At 43.3% G+C, this 19135-nt stretch overlaps 1 protein-coding gene across 3 annotated transcripts in view; it reads left to right on the top strand.

Moving 5' to 3' along the window:
- LOC130208346 (transcriptional enhancer factor TEF-5-like) overlaps positions 1 to 19135 on the top strand; it is a 43084-nt gene that overhangs the window by 11526 nt on the left and 12423 nt on the right. Inside the window, exons 2-4 of one of the 3 annotated variants that reach the window (XM_056437412.1) lie at positions 10922 to 10986; positions 11964 to 12026; positions 12186 to 12248. In XM_056437412.1, coding sequence (XP_056293387.1) covers positions 10922 to 10986; positions 11964 to 12026; positions 12186 to 12248 — 191 coding nt within the window. The remainder of the gene's footprint in view (positions 1 to 10921; positions 10987 to 11963; positions 12027 to 12185; positions 12249 to 19135) is intronic. The other 2 variants (XM_056437414.1, XM_056437413.1) reach the window with 2 other exon arrangements.

Below are 19135 nucleotides of genomic sequence, written 5' to 3'. Positions count from 1 at the left end.
CTTTACATGAATTCAGCTCTGGGCCTTCTTTGGAGCCACACAAATAATTCACTGTCAGTATATTTATAAGGAAAGTGCAATTATCGCCTCGTGTTTGTGATGCGTCTGCCGACCAGTCACGCTGCAGTTTACATCCGTGCCCGTCCAAAATGCCATCATTGTATCCCCTCCGACACCATATGACCAGAGACTGCATATGAGAAGTTAACGTAGTCATGGCGACGCCACACATCGGCTTGTGGACAGCGGTTTTGAAGCTTGGAGTTCAGCATTTTAGCCGTCGCCATCTCGTTTTTTGGGGGGCAATCGCAAGGTAGCATACGCTCTATGCTCCAGTTGACTATAAATTAGGATAATTGACCAAATGAACATGGTGCTGTCTTGGAGAAGACTTGAAACCAGCGCTTGTTCACAATGTTTCTCGAGGTAATAAGTCAAGTGGTACGTTCTCTTCTCATGGACTTCTATACAATCGGACGTCTATTCGCAACCACAGGACTCGTCCCCCCCGATTGCCGGAGAGAATGCGAGTTCAAATCACTTCTGCAGAACTGGAGGTTGCCCTCTGGATTTGACAAAGACATGTGTTTTGTGAGGTCACGGTGACCTTTGACCTCCAAAATCGAACGAGTTCATCCCGAGCAATTTGCTCCGGGTGTTCTTGAGCCACCGCGTTCACCAGAGAGGACATGATGGACGGGCAACCCGACAAACATCCCGCCTCTGGCCACAGCTGTTGAAACGGTAGAGAAACTGAGCGGGAATTAAGTTCACACAATGTGGAAGGTGTTATTTAAGTTGGGACAAAATGTATTTAGTCAACGACATATACGGTCTTGTATGTCATCGCTCCGGTTGGCATCCAGGAGAAATGTTCTTGGCGGCGTTGAATCATAAAAGTAAAACAAGGAAATGATAAGAAAGCCGTTTTCTGGTTTTTCCAGTCGAGTGTGGCGAAGGCGAAGCAGCAGTGGATGTCGCCTGAGAACAGCTTCCCAAGATTCATGAAACTTGCTCAATCAATAATACCTCCAATGAAGCTTTTTCACGACCCATCATGTGCCGTCCGAGTTGCTCCACACATAATATGTCGATAAGACACATGGTGGCTTGTAATTAGACCGTATGATCCATCTAATGAATTAGTTTTAAATGTTGTGAGACAGAAAATTTTCTTCATAGTAATGGATTTGTTTACCAGACGGCGTCACACAGACCGCACTTCTACAATAGATAATGTCTCTGTCCAGAAATACTATTTATTGTGTGGTACTGCAAAGCTGCACATATTTTAGTTTAATTAGAGAAATGTCTTTTATTGAAATAATGAAATTATGGTTGAACACAGCATGCTTTTTTTACATGATATATTACATTATAAAGTGGGTGATTGCATCATTATTGGCAACACATGACGTGAACGGACCAAAACCAACAACGCGTCAATAGGTCTCCCACAACCGTCTGACTTTTCTGTCTCTGGCACTCGGGCCGGAGCCCGTTAAGTACGACTCGAGACATAAATCCTTAAAAATGGGTCACACATCTAGAGTTTCATTCTTAAATAAGATTAAGTCATTTCCTAGAAAAGCAGGGCACTGTAGTTTTTAGAAAACGGTTCTCAAACAGCAGTTAAGAGAACACTTGTTGGGGACTATTGGCGGCTGCAAATCAATACAGAATTGATGCGAGTATTGATCCCCGCGAGTATTTTTACATGACCAGCAGAGTGTGTGTTGGACTGAATATGAGTTCACAGCTTTGTTAAATACTCTGATTCTCCATAATGCTACAGTCTGTTGTTTCTTTACTTCAGTACGATGCAAAAATAATACAAATTCAAATTAAATATATATTTTTTAATACATGAGATTTTTTGTCTTTATCATAAAACATTTTTTTTTTGATTTCTTTCGTAAGTATCTGTATAATAATCCCCTGCTCACCCTCTGGGATTATTACTTGATGATGACTGGCTGTGATCCCTGACTGAGACTACAATGGACTTCTGCAGCTCGGCGCAGGGAAGACGTTTTATTAGGTCGATACCAGAAGTTAGCAAAAAAAAAGGCCAATGGGACTTTTGGTCAAAATTCACGAGGGGGGTTATTTAACGATTATGTCGTATAACAAAACTTTAAAATCTCGTGTTAGTCCAAAAATCCTTCTTCATTTCTGGCTTTTAGGACTTATTCCTTCACCGCTCTCTCTCGAAAAAATCTTCTATATTGTGGTTTTGACTGCAATCATTGTTGATGTGTGTCATTGATTATGATGATAATTAAAAACATGTTTTGAACTGGGCGTAGAGGGCTGACCGACCTGTCTTTCAAAAGGTTTTACACCGTTGGGTGGAGTGTATAATTATGATGAACATTTCCCACATAATTCAAATCAATATGAAATGGAAAAAAAACAGCCGAGCAACTTGATGCATCTCTATTTCACAGGTGTCCCACCGATCCTTTGATTTTGGGGCTCGGGGTCGGGCCCAGGGGGAGCCGCCACCATTGCGTCCAACGAGTGGAGCGCCAACGGTAGCCCAGAAGATGGGCTGGACGGGGAAAACGAGGACAAGGCCATTGACGGGGACGCCGAGGGCGTGTGGAGCCCGGACATCGAGCAGAGCTTCCAGGAGGCGCTCGCCATCTACCCTCCCTGCGGCAGGAGGAAAATCATCCTGTCGGATGAGGGGAAGATGTATGGTGAGTGCACTGAATTCCAGATCCCAGATGTTTGCAATCAGCGCTGGTTACAATCGTGTGAAAGGCTTTCGCCGGGAGGCTCCATCAAAGGACGGAAAGACGTTGTAATCATAAAAAGACGTATAAATTGGAATACAATAAATATATAAAACGCGAAAGAACATCTAAATGGAAATGAGTCGCGTGACGGATGGAAAAACGAGAACGCCGCGCATTCCTCCGATAGTTGTGGCTGGAATAAAAACCGAAACTTCCCAGCGCCTTGAAAATAAAGGAGAATAATACTTTCCCTCCTCTTCTTGCTCATTGTCCTAGCTTTGACACGGAGGTGAATGTTTTCTTTCCACTCGGAGCTCTCGTTAACAAGTCTGTACCTGTTGAGTTGTGACCCAGGGGGCTGGTTCTTCCAGTCGCACCAGCGCTCTCAGAGCTGGTTATTGCGGTCCTGAGAGCATCTCCGCTGCTCTCCGTCTGATTTACACCTGTCTTTTTTCCTCTCCAGTGTTGTCCTTTACAGGCCGGGCTTTTAACGCTCACTGTTTTACGGCCTTTTTAGTCGCAAACCCGGCTCTTTGTGTTTTATCGCCGGGCGTAATGTTCCCCCACAAACCGGTATCGCTGGCAGAGCGTGTTGTTTTTTTTTGGTTTATATATTTTTTTGCCTGTAGGTGACCGGTTGGCGCTGGTTTGCTGCGTTTGATGCCGCTCGGCTCTGTTAAATTGGCAATAATTAGCACAGCGTGGTAGAAAAACAGGAACAAAAACATTGCATTGGCATGTTGAAGATTTTAAACATCCATGTGGTTTCAGAATCGTTTTGGCTTGTTTCCTGCAGCTCGTTCATTAAATTGCAGGTGTTGAGCCTTTAATGCCCCGAAAAACTCCAGATGGATAAGTTGGCACGGTCTCCGGTCGAATCACCGACATCCAGGTGTCGGTATTGAGCGTGTTTGTCTTTCATTATTTTGATCCCACTCCTATTGTTGGGACGGAACACGCTCGCGTAATTCGATTCAGCGTCTGAAGCTGGGGACGGTGCCCAGCGGGTGATTGATGGGACTTGTGCTGCCTTTTTTCTTTACTTGTTGTCCTCAACAAACCTCTTTTTTGGTTTTTGTGAGATTGTGTTATTTTCCCGATCGTAATTCAACATCCCTCAAGCCATGCTTTTGTAAGACTTTCCTTCCCTTTAATTATTGTCCACCAAGTCAACTTGCAATTGATTCCATCTTCAGAGCGACCACAAAAAAACATCAATCATTGCCACCAGAGTCTCAGCCGCGCTGTGTTTTTAGAAGCAGTAGTGTTGGTTTTTAAATCACTTTTCTTTTTTTCTTTTTTTTTGGATTTGGCTGTTTTTTTTCTTTCTTCTGCTCTTCACGTCAGATGAAATTCTTTTGGAGTGATTCACCCCCCCCCCCCCCCCCGAGATTGAATCTCATCCACTCGTTCGTCAGGCAGATTTAAATATTCAAGGTCGAGCACATACCTGAGATATACCAGGAGCGGTAGTGTTTGAGGAGACCAGAAAACGATTGAAGGATTAGTTTAACGCAAAATGAATCGACAACTTTCTCCCACCCAGTTATTATTCACGTCTTTTATCAAACAGAAATGCCAAACATCTGCTGATTCTAGCTTCTCGGGGGGAAAAATGCTGATTCGGTGCTTTTCTTTGTTTTCGATCACTGTTACCGGGTTAGACGAAACACGGCATTTTAAGATATTCCCTTGGGCTCAAGGATAGGCATGCATTTTTCACATTTTTCAAACATTTTGTAGACTAAAATAGGATTTATTGTCAAATGAATTGACGGATCGATCTAGAATTTTTTTTTAAACTGACTAAACTAATAATGTCCTGTTCAGCCTGTTTACAGGAAGCATTTCTGACATGATTCAGTAAAGTCTAATAACTTTTCATTTAATATGATTAAACCAAGCAAATGTTCATTCCAGTCTTGAGGGACGTGCTTAAAAAGGGTCTTCGTTAACTTACTCCATCATTTCCAGAACGACCAGTTCACGACGTGCTTCTAATTGGTGTGCGGCCCTTTAAAGCCCTTCACTTTAGGCATCTCTCAATTGACCGAAATAACCCTCCTGGCCTGTTTAGCAGTACGGTGTTGTGCCCCCCCCCCCCCCCCCATCCGGCTCCATACATTTGCCATGAGAATGTCAACAAAGAGGCCGGCCGTGCTCAAACCTGCCCCCTTTTGCAACAAACTGCCAGGACCCCCTTTAGAGGCCTGCCTGCTTTTTCTTTTTTTTCCCGAGAGCACTAAACACCCTCTCCATTTACCATAAGTCATCTGAGGTTCTGCTCACAGGGCCAAGGCATGCCCCAGAAGACGTCGTCCCACAAGGTGATTACCTCAGACATCTAGAAGCTGCCCTGACGTGAGCTCGGGGGAATGTTAACGATTACGCTGTAATACTGTCTACCTTGCAGTCTCAGACTACCAGTGGCCTCCAAAAGGAAGGCAAGTCATCCCTCCCACTGGGAATTCCACTATTTCCACCAGTTTTTTTTCTTTTATTGTAATCTTTTTTCTTCATTTGATGAGACACTTTTTTTTCTCGCAAATGACCATTGCATGACTCTCTGTACATGTGTTTTTCTTTGCTCTTCAAAGCTGCCTATGCTTCCCAGAAGCGTTGCCAGTCATGTACGTGTGGCTCAGGGGTGACGAAGAGTTCAAAGAAACACTTCATTTTGATCAGTCACACATGTTAATAATCACTCCAGAACACGAACGACACTCACAGGAAGTGGAGGGAAGACGTATGAAGTATTAGCCGCTTCCATCTGCTGTCCACCGCGTGAAAACAAGGAGGTCATTGCCAACATTCTCATTCAGAAATATGTTTTTTTTCTTAATTTTTCAAGTATCGTGTACTTTCAAGATAAAAATGACAGAAAGTTACTTTTACAATAGTTCTGAACTATAGCTTCAAACCAAACGAGGTCTCAACCTCTCGATGCCTTCGGTTCGCTTTAGTGATTTTATTTATACTTGTGCTCGTCCTCTCGCCAATATATCACGACAAGGATCAAGAGTCTGTTATGTTTGTCTTTTTAGGATTATGTCTTTCCAACATTAACGGTTTATCTCCAAATTATTGTCTCAACAGAGCTAATATAAAACATCAAACAAAGTGAAAATGTTAACGTTGCTCATTTAACAAAGTACCAAGTGGGTCCAGATTAATTGGCATCATGAAATAAAGGGATTAGCACCACCTCCTGACTTGGACTTATTCTGAATAATGGCACATGTTATTGAGAAAGCCGGCTAACATCGGCGCTCCTGAATATGATCAGATATCAGAGTAACAGTTTGATATCTTTGCATTATGTATACGCTTGGCACAGTGATGTAACAAATCTCTGTGAGAAAAACAAACTTGCATGCAAATGTCAAACCTCCGATTCCTTTGATTTTCCGCTCGTATTCTTTCAGAAAGTAATTAACACATTGTGTCCAAAATCCAACAAATAGTTGCGGCTCAGAGGCAATCGGGCCCCGTAAAATTAAATCGTTTAACAACCGAAGATCAGAGGAAGTATCTCCACAAGATCTAAGTGTGTCAATAATGTTGTCCGTCTTGTTTTTGCTTTGGCGTTGTACTGACATGTTGTTCCTCTGGGTTTTTGACAGGCATTTCAAATCCAAAGCACGAACACACACACACACACACACACACACACACACACCCACACCTACCTCTCTTAGCCCTGCAGCAGTCCCGACTGCAAAGCATTTTGGGTAATAATTTTAAAAAGCGCGGTTTTAGTGCCAGAGAGAGACGTGTGTCTTTTTTTTCTTACCTTTGAGGTATAAAAAAAAAAGTTGTGCAAAAAGGTGTGTGTGTGTGTGTGTGTGTGTCTTGGGTAATGATGACTGAGCAGGCCTTCACTGTCAGCCCCCTCACTGAGATGTTAGGAATGTTTTCAGTCATGGCCGGGCAGTATGTTAGCAATTTAGGATTACCTCAATGTTATGAGAAGGGAGGAGGGGAGAGAATATGGGTGGAAAAAAGGTTCAGGAGAGAGGGAGGAGGAGGAGGAGGAGGAGGAGGAGGAGGAGGAGGAGGAGGAGACCACTCAAATCACTCTTCAGGGACAAAAACAACTGCTGAACACAACGTATTCAACAGGCTTTGAAATCAGAAGTGCAAAAAAACAAAAAACCTGTTGGTGGATTATTGAGGAGGAGGAGGAGGAGGAGGAGGAGGAGGAGGAGGGATTACCTTTTTGCTCACTATTTTAGAGTGGAAGTGGAAAATTCCAGCGGTCGTGTAGTAAAAGAAAAAGATGGGCGTGTCCTGTCGGGGAAGAGGTTAAGATGGAAGCCTTCAGTGATCTGAGCGGGTGTTGAGCAACCAACCAGGGGATCACGGGCAGCTCCAAAAAGAGAGAGAGAGAGAGAGAGAGAGGGATGGAGAGACAGCCACTGTGGGGGCGGTGGGAGGCCGAGGACGAGCGAGGTTGCGAATGCGATTGCACGACCGCGTGTGTCGGTGTGCACCTGTCACGTCCCCCGTGCTGCTGCACACCGTCTCTCTCTGACCTCCGCCTACGTCAAGTCTGAGCACATCTCGGCTGCAGCTGCCACGAACAACCGTGGAGATCGTGTCCTCTATATTCTCTCGTGGGGGGGGGGGGGGGGTCGACTAGCATAACCAGTCCTACAGCGTCGCTGCTCCACACTGCGCGGCTGCTGCTCTGAAGTCCTGACTTCTAACAACTTCGACTATGTCTTCTACGTCAGGTTGTGATTTTAGATAGAGAGATAGATAGATAGATAGATAAATACTTTATTAATCCCCAAGGGGAAATTTGTCGTAGCAGTAGCAGCACCAATAAACTAAACACACGAGAATAAAAAAAAAAATTATATATAAAATATAAAAAACAGGGATGAAAGATATAGATGTATACAAAGTAAAATATAAAATAATATATATATATATATATATATATACAACATATATGCATACACAATACAATACTAATGACTCAAATTAAATTAAATATTAAATATAGACAGTGTGCAAAGTATGTGTATGTGTGTAGTGTAAATGAAAATGAAATGAAATGTGTGTGTATGTGTGTAGTGTAAATAAATGAAATGTGTGATTTAATAATCCAATAATCCACCAACAGGTTTTTTTGTTTTTTTTGCACTCCTGATTTCAAAGCCTGTTGAATACGTTGTGTTCAGCAGTTGTTTTTGTCCCTGAAGAGTGATTTGAGTGGTTTCCCCTCGAAATATGTTTAACTTTATGGTCCTCTAAGATTTGATGAGGTGGAGGATGAGGCATTTGGGAACGATTACTTGAGCATTTCTAAAAATCCTTTTAGCCAACTCTTGCATTTAGTAAATGAGTGCGTGTTAGGGATGCAACGGTTACAAATGAAGGCCGTGTTCAACGAGTTGCAGTTCGTCTCCTTCCGCCGAGCTGAAGAAGCAGTGCCTGACGACGTGTCCGTCGGCTTCCATTTCCAAATGATTTTCACGTTCAACTCCGCGAGAGCTTTCGTTGACACTTTGAAATCAAACACCGGTGTTGTTTGTCAGACTCGCTTCAAAGCGGTGTCTCTGCAGGAAACCGTCTGTCACATAAAACAAAAGCTTCAATTTGAAATATCACGAGACCCACCAGATGTGTCGGAGGAAGAAAAAAAACTGTCGATATCTCGGCTCCCAACCGCAGATGCACTGTTCGACAGATGAACTGAACACATGTTTGATTATCACACGCTATGTATTGTCTGTCATTAAGCAAGTTACGGCATTGTTCTTATTTTTATGGTCAAAAAATGAATAAATGACACATTATTGTGAAAGGAGATGATTTAGTTTGTGTTCTGGCCCTCAATGCAGGGAGGTCTTCATGTCTGCTGTGACTTTAAAGTCTGACCACCAACACCAGGGTTGCCAGGTCTGTGTGACAAAACCAGCCCAATGGCCAATCAAAACCAGCCCAATATCAGAACTCAAAATATGCCCGTGCCAAACCATATACACTGCTTTTAAAGTCCATGTCCAGTACCGCTGCTAACCATGTTGGTGCCCTAAGCATAACTCCTTCATGATGCCCACCTGAGATAGGAAAGTGACCCACGGCGAGCGTTGTCGACGGGGGGACGGGGGGGTGCTAGTGAGAGTCCTGTGTGCGCGGATGTGTCGGCGTGTACGTGCTGATCTGGAGTCAGTTTGGTAGGATTTGGGTATAGATAAATTATTTCATTTACAATATGGATTTTTATTTAAAGATATTCATGTAATTTGCATGCAAAATAGGTCTACCCGAACCAGCGGACACAAAATTCAACCCGCGGCAACACTTCAAAAGTAGCCCGATTCCGCGGGAAAACCGCGGACCTGGCAACACTGACCAACACCGAGACCGGAGAAGTCCTTATCACTGTCTTTAAACTCCACTTCCTGCTGCACTACTTTGCAATGAGATATCTGTGAAATCCGTAGTGGAGCTCTGCGGACAGGACGATGTAATGCGTGTCCCCCCCCCCTCTGCTCCTCTGCTGAAGAGATTGAGAGTGACAGTTGCACGGGGCTGGAGCTGGCATTGTTCTTTCTTTGCCATCCTCTGCTGGGACGGCCGGCAGCAGGTGCTGCGCCGGCCGTTGAGCGCGGGGTCACACGGTGGTGTTGTTCTGGGAGAAGGGGGCTGCGCCGCTGCCAGGTGGCAGTTGTTGGCAGAGACAGTTATGGCTTTGTGTTTCCTCCCCGAGAGTTACAGCATCAGCTGCCCCTGGTGCCCCCCCCCTCTGACCCCCTAACCCCGAACTAATGGCCCTCACCCCGGCTGTAACCCCTGCGTCTCTCCAGAGGTGTGTGTGTGTGTGTGTGTGTGTGTGTGTGTGTGTGTGTGTGTGTGTGTGTGTGTGTGTGTGTGTGTGTGTGTGTGTGTGTGTGTGTGTGTGTGTGTGTGTGTGTGTGTGTGTGTGTGTGTGTGTGTGTGTGTGTCCGCCCGCGCCCCCCGAGAGCTCTGGCTGTGTTCGCATGGCCCGGGCCAATCAGAGTGGCTCGCACAGATGTGACAGGCTCAGAGGAATGCGAGGAATGCGGAGGCGCTGGAGCGGGCGTGTCCATCCTTGGCCCGGGGCAGAGGGGGGGGGGGCAGGACTAGCTCAGTATCGGCACAGACAGTTCAGCCTCTGCTCTGCTGGCCGGCCGCCTGCCTTTTGAGAGCACGGTGAGCCTGCTGGAGACGGTCTGCAGTACTTTTATGGTAATTGCAGTAACCAGGGCCTTCTGGGGGCCAAGTGCTAAAGAGTGTGCAAAGACACGGGACTCGTTTCTCCTGCGATTCGGTGCCTGGACGCTCTGAAGACTCCGAGACATACGGTGCATTGTGCGTGTTCAAGAAGGCATCTCTTCACCCGTTTTCTTTTTTCCGTCGGTGTAAATGTCTCAGTCGGCAAGTTTCGAAGAGGTTTCAAACGCTCATTATTCATCATCATACCGCGGTTCCACCTCTCCCTGTGGCCCAATTTTTGAGCCGCAGAAACCCCGGTGAACGTGACTTGGCAAGGACAAGAATTATAAAAAAGACTGATGTACTGATTCCCCCCATCCACCCACCCCGGTGACATCATCATAACCGTTTGTTCCCGGCTGCGCTTGAATCCGGCGTCCGGCTCTGACGGAGAAGAGGGCCGTTCAAAGGGCCTGAATTGGAAGCCTGTTTCTCGGCACAACCTGTTTGTGCAGAATCTCGAGGGTCGATGTCATGTCACGAAGAACACGCTTCTGTTTTCTAAGCGACTCTCTATAATTAGACTTCGGGGCCACGTGAGCTGACAATAAGTAGGTGTGAAACGAGCTCATGAAAAGTTTAGGGTAAAGCAAGAAAATCCACTTTTGTAATAGCGGGCCTTATTTCAAAGACAAAGAAGAAGAAGAAGAAAAAGAAGAAGAATTTTAAATACGGGCCCCTGGAGGAAACAGAGGTGTTATTATGGTCTGTGACCTGTGACCAAAGTGTGTTTGCCTGGGGTCTGTGGAGCTCTGGGAAAAGGTCACGCGACTGAAAGAGCTGCATGCAAACGCGTGACAAGATCGCCCCCTTGTGGCCATTTGAGGGTATAACCACATCGAGAAACATGTGACTCTTCCTTCACTATTTTCTTGTTATTGTTGTTTTTTGCGACCTTTTCTTTCTTTTTTTGCTTCGTTTCACAGGTCGCAACGAATTGATAGCGAGGTACATCAAGCTGAGGACGGGCAAAACCCGCACAAGAAAACAGGTGAACGACATTTGATGATTGGATCAGAATAATCAAGCATGAGTTTGTTGTTTTAGTTACTGACGATAACACTTAACAGATGCAACACCAGATGGGTGAAAGACATTAATAAACAGCAACAACTGCTATGTAAAGCATGTATAGTTCCTGATGGCATGCTTAGTTACACATAAGAGTAGATTACTAGTTGTCTGAATGAGTCTGGTTTTATTATATATGTATATTTCTTAATGTCAACAAATCCCATAAAAAGACCAAAACCAAGTTCCTCTCTCAATAGCTATCAACGTATTCTGTGGCCCCGAACCACAATGTACGTCTTTGAAAGGTGGGTCATGCATATATGATTTAGCTTTTTCCAGAAGACATAGTGCATTTATTGGGGATTATTTTCAGCTGTGGATTAATGCACAACTTGTTATTCTTATTCTTATGTTGTTCCTTCTGGATTAAAGTTAGTATTTGTAGCAGCAGGTTAGTGTATCTGGGATGGACACAAAATAAACAGAAGGGCCAATGTTTATAATGAGGCCAAAGAATGTCACCCACAATGAGGCTCATTCATTGTCAACAATAGAGGCCGATAATAATATAATAATAATAATATAATTCAGGCTACACAGGGAGTACATATTGGTAGGATCAGTTCATTGACATGTTTGGTCTTTTTTATAGGGTTTATTGTATAACATGGCCAGCCACATGCCCATTTATTGTTTGCATGAACTATTGAGAGCTCTCACTGTGTGTGTGTGTGTGTGTGTGTGTGTGTGTGTGTGTGTGTGTGTGTGTGTGTGTGTGTGTGTGTGTGTGTGTGTGTGTGTGTGTGTGTGTGTGTGTGTGTGTGTGTGTGTGTGTGTGTGTGTGTGTGTGTGTGTGTGTGTGTGTGTGTGTGTGTGTGTGTGTGCACGCGCATGCATGCATCTTTGAGTGCATGTTGTTTTAATGATCAACCAAACTGTCTCACACCCCTTTAGGTGTCTAGTCACATACAGGTGTTAGCACGGAAGAAAGTTCGTGAATACCAGGCCGGTATAAAGGTAGGTGCCCCCCGCCGGCCTCCCGGCAACACTGACAGGGCGTCTCTTTCCTCTTTGGTTACGGCTTCTCTCTCTTTCTCTCTATCTCTCTTCCCTTGTCTTTTCACTCCCTGTCTCCTTTTCCTCTTCCCTCTTCCTCCCGGCTATTCTTCTGTGCAGGTTTCTAGCCACTTGCAGGTTCTCGCCCGGAGAAAATCTCGCGAGATCCAGTCAAAGCTAAAGGTATGCGCTTCACCGCGGGCTCGGCGGGGCTGGTTCAAGGCTTGGCTTCGCACTAACCCCGCTCACTCCTGCACATGGTTACCAGTCCTCGCTTTGACGCCGAGGCCCCGGCTCCCGGATGCAGACTTGGCGAGGGACACCCCGGACATGTTGAGGGATAAATCAGATGATGTGTAAACATCGTTTTGGGAGCTCGTTGCCCGACGAACCCACAGTCCTGCTTCTGAACCCACGCATGCAGCGCACAGAGAGAGAGAGAGCCAGAGATGCATGAACTGTAACACTAATCTCCCCCCCCCCCTCCAGAATGAAAGTATAGTATCTGCTTTTCCCAGCTGCGCGGGATGATTGGCTACAGATGGCAAAGTGTGCAGCTTCACAACCGTGCAGCGGATGGTTGGGTAACTGTTTTTCCTGGTAAGCAGGAAGCTCGCTGAGGAATTATCCCTCGGGCTTCGCCCTGAACTATAGTCAGGAACGAGAGCAGTCCCTGCTCCAAGCACACCCAGTGCTAACGGGGCTCTACGGAGGACGTGGCTGGGAGCGCGAGCTGCCAAGCGTCAGCTGGAAACCCTCTCAGGTTGTAATCGGGGCTCCGTGTCATCTTTGCGCTAGGCTTTGGACTGCTGGGTAAAATTAATGGTCAACTGGTGTGTGTTGAATGGTAACGTGTGCTATCGCAGTATTCTCGCCGGCACGGAAAATTTGCATGGAGTCTTGTTCCAGCGAATTTAGCCTTTCAAAGCGGACACCGGTGGCAGACAGCTGGGCCAACTAAATGGCAACTCAGCGAAATCATGGAAAACACGATTCTTTCAAGAGTGGGACACGGGAAAGCTTGAGAGACGGAGTGAGATTGGCTTGAAACTGGAAGCTGGGTAATCACCGGACAGGCTGATGAGTGACCCCCCGTCATCCCGGACTCTGAACGTCTCCAACTCAGGTTAACACCCTTTGAACCAGGAGCAGAGTTGGACAAACGGACCCGGGAGCTATTCAGACTGTTGAAGTCCCACGGTGACTTTCTTTACTCTTGATTGAGCAGTTTCATCCAGGACACTAGAACAATAAATGTCACAAGTACTTACAAGATTTCAACAGGAACAAGTAAATTTCTCAGGACAAGATAAATAGGAAAGTCAAAACAAGTTAAAACTATTAAGCAAGGAATGATTTATAACTTGTCTAATATTTGATTGTCTGTAATCAATGCTAACCTGGCTGTTCATAGAAAAATATATTTCATATTAGATGAATCGATTCTTCAATGCCTAACGGAAACCATTATCCCCGATGAAGAATAAATCTGGCCTCATATTAATATTCTCCAATGTATCCTATTAATTAATCCAAAACATTTCAGAGCAATTCCACATATGGAATAATGAAATTAATTTATCACCAATAAATCATGAAACAACAGCCAATATCAATAAATATAGTCTCTCCCACTTCTTTCAGTTTATTCAGAGTTCATATCTGAACATTCTGATCTTATATCAGGTACATAAGAGCCACCTATGAATAGATTTTATGAGATTCTGCTATCCCAAACGGATAGTTATTATTTGAACTAATTCGGTATATTCTTACATCCTAACTGGGATTCGGCTCCTATGCAATTCTTTTTTGGAAACGTCGATTGGCTTCTGTCAGGCCGCTTCGAATTGTTTCACTCAGGTGGCCTGACAACTCACATTGAACGCCTTAAAATGCGATCTTGTTGCATCTTAACACCTTTAATTCTTTGATTATTCTGTCCAGACCACTCATAGTCACTTCTTTCTTTCTACTCTTGCTCTGTACCGTTTTTGAATAGTTTTAACACTAGATGTCTTCTGTAAGTTGCTCTCTCTATCTAAGCCAGGCTACAGGCTGAATTTGATTCGATACCACAGTCCATTATAGATTTTCGATATTTCTACAGATTTAGTCCTACTCATGGCAGTGTACTCCTTGACAAAGCCTAGATCTCTTTTTTGTGACAGCACCGTCTCAATATCTGAGACAGACACTGGGATGACAGACCCCGTCCTGAATGAAACAGATCTTTGTGGTGGTGTATAATGCTCTCGTAAAAATGACAAGAGACCCGCCAGTCACAGCGGAAGAAGAGCTTGAGTTAGAAGAAGAATCGAATCTTAGAGGTATAAGGTACTCATAAATAATAAGAAAATAAAAATAATGCAGGCAATAGAAAAAATAAACTCGGCCCAGGCAAAAAATAAAAGCACCCCGAATAATCTAACCTATTGTGACCAGGCTGATGAAGTCACAGCTCTGTTAGCCGAAAGTCAGCCTAAAAATAAAACAAGACATATAATCCTTTGCTATAGAAAAATTGCGACACTGTTCTAGGGTGAAGATTAACAGAAAGCTTCTATTCAAGTGGTTCTCTGCCGAGCATTGGAACAATCAACCGCAACCAATTTTTCTATTTTAATAATGGAAGTCCGCCTGGTCGTCTCTTGGTTCAATTCCCTCATCTCTTGAACATAAAGAGTGCCTTGGGCTGTTAGCCGGGCCTACCTTCTTCTTATCGTTATGCCTCTGCTAACATTCTCTGTGTTCACCTCTCAACAGGTGGCTGTATTCAAACTCCTTCAAGGTGCTCCACTAAAAGCCTCTTGTGAACCAGCCTCCACTCCGATCTCTGTAACTTACAGAATGATAAGAACCTTTCTCTCTCAGTCTATCTCACTCTGTGCTGACAAGATCTCACATTCCACTCCTTTATTTGGCATAATTTAAGTTTAATTTAGAAACACCTCAGATCAGATTTACAAAAGTTATGAAAATTACAAAGATCAGGCAGGAAATTGTGCAGCACCTCACCCTTAATGTCCTGGTCTTAACCTCTCTTTGCTGGTCTTGACACCATAGTTTGCTGCATCGACCACACCAGACTGGAGCAGTACCTGGAGCAGCACGCACGGCAGGCAGGCATGGTTCAAAGACTGGTTTACAGCATTGGCTTCCTTTGTATTTGTAAGATATGACGTTACTTGTATTTGCAGTGCTGTCACAACCACCAACAAGGTTCGTTCCTGTTACACATTCCATTTAATTCTGTGTTGCTTCCATTTTCATTGCTTGGTTTTTTTATTTTGGCTTTATGATATCTCCATGACTTTCATTGTTATACAGATGACCTCCAACTATTGCTATTAACTTTCGATACTCACTTTGGGAATAAAACCAGAAAAACATTCATAAACTTTCATTGTTATACGATGACACTCAAAACCAAGTAAACTTTAAAAACCAGAGGCAACCAACTAATTTATTATCTGATAAGTGGAGAGGAAACAACGATATCGTGATTGGGTGTGATGTAAGGTCTGTAAAGGCATCCAACACTCTCAACAATTTTCTTAATTCATCTTGTGACCGCAGCTAATAAACAAGGAGCCTCAAGGACTGCATAAAGGAATTTCTGATTTCAAAAACTTGTCTTAAAATCTTCTCAAAAAAAAGAAAATCTCTGTCAGTTATTTCGACATTGGGACACTTCAACTCCTACTTGCTATCTGCTCTACTAAACTTTCTTTCTCTCCAGGTCCCTAACAGAATGCCGCAGCTGCTGTCTTTGATTCGTGCTCTAAGAAAAAATCTCACAACTCCTAGACACTATTTGCCATACTCGCTGCCCCTAAACCCTCTAATCACTCTTTTAACTCTTTCTAATATTCTCTCTTAACCCACAAAGCCTTGATTCATATTATAAGAAATCTGTCGTATCTCTTACACTAACTCTACTGTACGCTTCTTAAATCATCAACTGCGGGACTACTTCCTGTAGTTGCCCCTAAAAAATGGAGCCAGAGCCTTTAGATACAGCCTCTCTCTTTTATGGAACCAGCTCAAATGAGACAGGAGGTCAGACACAGTCAGTCCTGCTAGCTTAAAGACAGACTTTTTCCTTGACAGAGCTTATTTGACATAGTTTAAGCTTAACCAGGTTTGCCTGGTTCCCCCTTGTTGATACTGCTAGAATAGGCTGCTAGAGGTTTTGGGACGCAGATTTTATTTTTGACTACCCATCTCCTTTTTCTCCAGAATTTGTTATTTTCAATCTCACATCTCTCGCTTCTAAACTCTGCTTTCTCGGAGTCCCTTTTTCTTTTGACTTTCGTCTCATCGGGTCCTCGGACGCGACGGCATCAATCATCTGCCTGATGGATGGCCGGGATAAAATTCATTCCTGTGTATGACTACGCCCTGTCCTGTTGAGACTCTCCTCCTCCCTCCTCCTCGCCGCGCTCTCTGGATGATGGATCTCAGTCTCCATCGTGGAACCTCACCTATGAACTATTCATTACACTCTGTCATATTCATTGAATGTATTTTAACTCTAAATCTGTCCTCTGTACACACATACAATCTCATCTGTCCATCATCCTAGGAGAGGGATCCTCTTCTCCTCCTCCCTCCTTCTTTTTTCCTTTTTTCCCTGGTTATTTGGGAGTTTTTTTGGTCCGATGTGAGGTTTTGGGGGGATGTCTATATATGTGTGTGTGTAAAACTACACCCGAGACAAAAACAAATTTGTTGTGTGTGGGCTACAAATAAGCTGAATTGAAAAGCCCAGTGATCCTCCAGCTCTGAATCCTCTGTGCCATCGACGCCTCTGCAGCAGACTGCACTTCTCTCCGACTTCGTCTTTCCCTACCACTCTTCTCTCCTTTGATACTTTTAGTTCCTCTACTGTGTCTGTTTGTGATGTGTGCTTCTTTTTTCTTTTTTTTACTTATCAAACTGAACATTCACAAAACCAAACCAAACGAAACCAAATTAATCTTCATCAGATGACACCTTTTGACTTTGTCTTGGATTTCTTTCGATCCCTCCTGGTCTCTCTTCATGCTTTTTTATTGTTGTGCATATTAACTTAAATGTAATGCAGACGTGTGTAAATGCCAAAGAAAATGTGGCATTATTTAGTGCTAACATCAATTTAAATTAACCCCATTAATGCAGACTAATCCGCCAGTGGACAGCAGCATCCACAAGTCACTGATGTTGTCGTAGGAAGTCTCAACTTGTGCATCCCGAGACACAAATGACAAACGTATCTTTGAATGCATCTTTCATAGCGGGAATCCCCAGATAATCACGATATGATCCTTTACTGTGAATTTAAACATGTTGGGATATGCTGAGTATTGCGACAACAAAACAATTGCAATTCTGCAGTTTGTCAACATCTGTTTTTAACTAATAAGATAAAGTTTTCACCATTTTGTTTTATTGTAGCAATATATATATATATATATACCCAGGTGAAAAATAAATAGGCTAAGTATAGTTAATTTTAGCATACTTGAGTATACTTGGAGCCCTTCTTCTCACAAGTATACTTGGTGTGTTAATTTGAAACAACTGTTTTTTACCGAATATATTTAAGTTGTGTTTAAATAGTATGTAAGTACTATTTATAATATATTAAGTATATTTCTTTGTGCTAAATTGGAACAACTTTAAGAATACTTAGTACAATTTAAGTACATTACTGTGTATGTGCTAATATGCATGCCGATAATGTACTTAAAATATATTTATATTGTACTAAAAGTATACCAGCACAATATAAATATCATTAAATTGCGCTTGTAGTCTACCAAAAGTATAATTTAGGTATACTAATAATACATTACAAAGATACAATAAAATACAATATAGATATAATAAAATGGTGCTTGTAGTATACCAAGAGTATACTTTAGGTATACTAATAATACATTAGAAATATAATAATATTATGCTAAACATATATCTATTTATATATACATACTATGCTTTCTCCATCCCCCTCCCTCTTCATAAGTTCTCCCCAGTGAAGTAACAGGATTGGCAAAGAGAGGCCGCCATATTTATCGTGTTGGTGTGTGTGCGTATCTAAACCGTACTGACATCGGATTGGATTCGCTTTGTCATATTTTATTTTCAGAGATTTGCCGACAGGCAGCCGTTATGTGGAATCAGCTCGTCGGTTTTTCATGGCTTGTCATATATTCTGTGTGGTGACTTTCATCCTCTCTGCTTGAAGGAGTGAATCACATTCTCCTCACTTATTACACACACACACACACACACATCTGTATTCTGTCTCCTTCACACAAACACGACATATTTGACTGAATGAATATGAATACTTGTAATCACCTCATACTCTTGTGTCCTTGTTAAACCTTTTCCCAAATACATATTTCAATGTTTACTCGGCGTGTAATCTGATTCAGCTGTTTGTGTTCATGCTTCCGGAGTTCACCGTAGTTGGATGATGGTATTGGCAGAACTTCAATGCGGTTCTTCCTTTTGAATTTGTTTCCCCCCCAAAAGCTTTTACGTGGCAGATATCAACTCATAAATTGACCAAGTATTAAATAAGGTGTTAGGAAGTCGAGGCAAAGTAGTTTCTTTGCCAAAGAGAAAAACGCACTTGTTTCCGAGCCGCTCTCTAAGTTAAGTGGAGAGTAACTCTTTCCGCTTGGGAATAAAGAGCGATCGCAGCATCAGCTGAACAAATAGGAAGTAAACACGTGGCGGCGGTAGACCAGCTGCACTTGTGATGTCATTCACTGAAGGCTTGTGCTGCAATGAACCTCCAAGGATTTGACTTTTTTTTCATCGTTCATGTGTTTACGCTGCCGGTCTTCTATTGGGGGGGTAGATGTTAGACAGGGCAGATTTTTATGGGAAACTTACTGGAAGAAATATCCTCAAAAAAAAGCATTCAACCTTACACGTTATAGTTGTGATGATTGTCTGAATTATTTTGTATTGTTTCAACTGTTCACTGCTGTCCAATGATAATTTAGTGTTGAAGCATTCTTCAAATACCTTCGTCCCTCCTGAACCCCGTAGCCTCTAAACAAACGTATAAT

Source organism: Pseudoliparis swirei, chromosome 18 (genome assembly GCF_029220125.1).
Source record: "Pseudoliparis swirei isolate HS2019 ecotype Mariana Trench chromosome 18, NWPU_hadal_v1, whole genome shotgun sequence".
Lineage (NCBI taxonomy): Eukaryota > Metazoa > Chordata > Actinopteri > Perciformes > Liparidae > Pseudoliparis > Pseudoliparis swirei.
The sequence above is the reverse complement of the archived record's forward strand: the minus strand, read 5'-3'. Positions and strand labels throughout refer to the sequence as shown.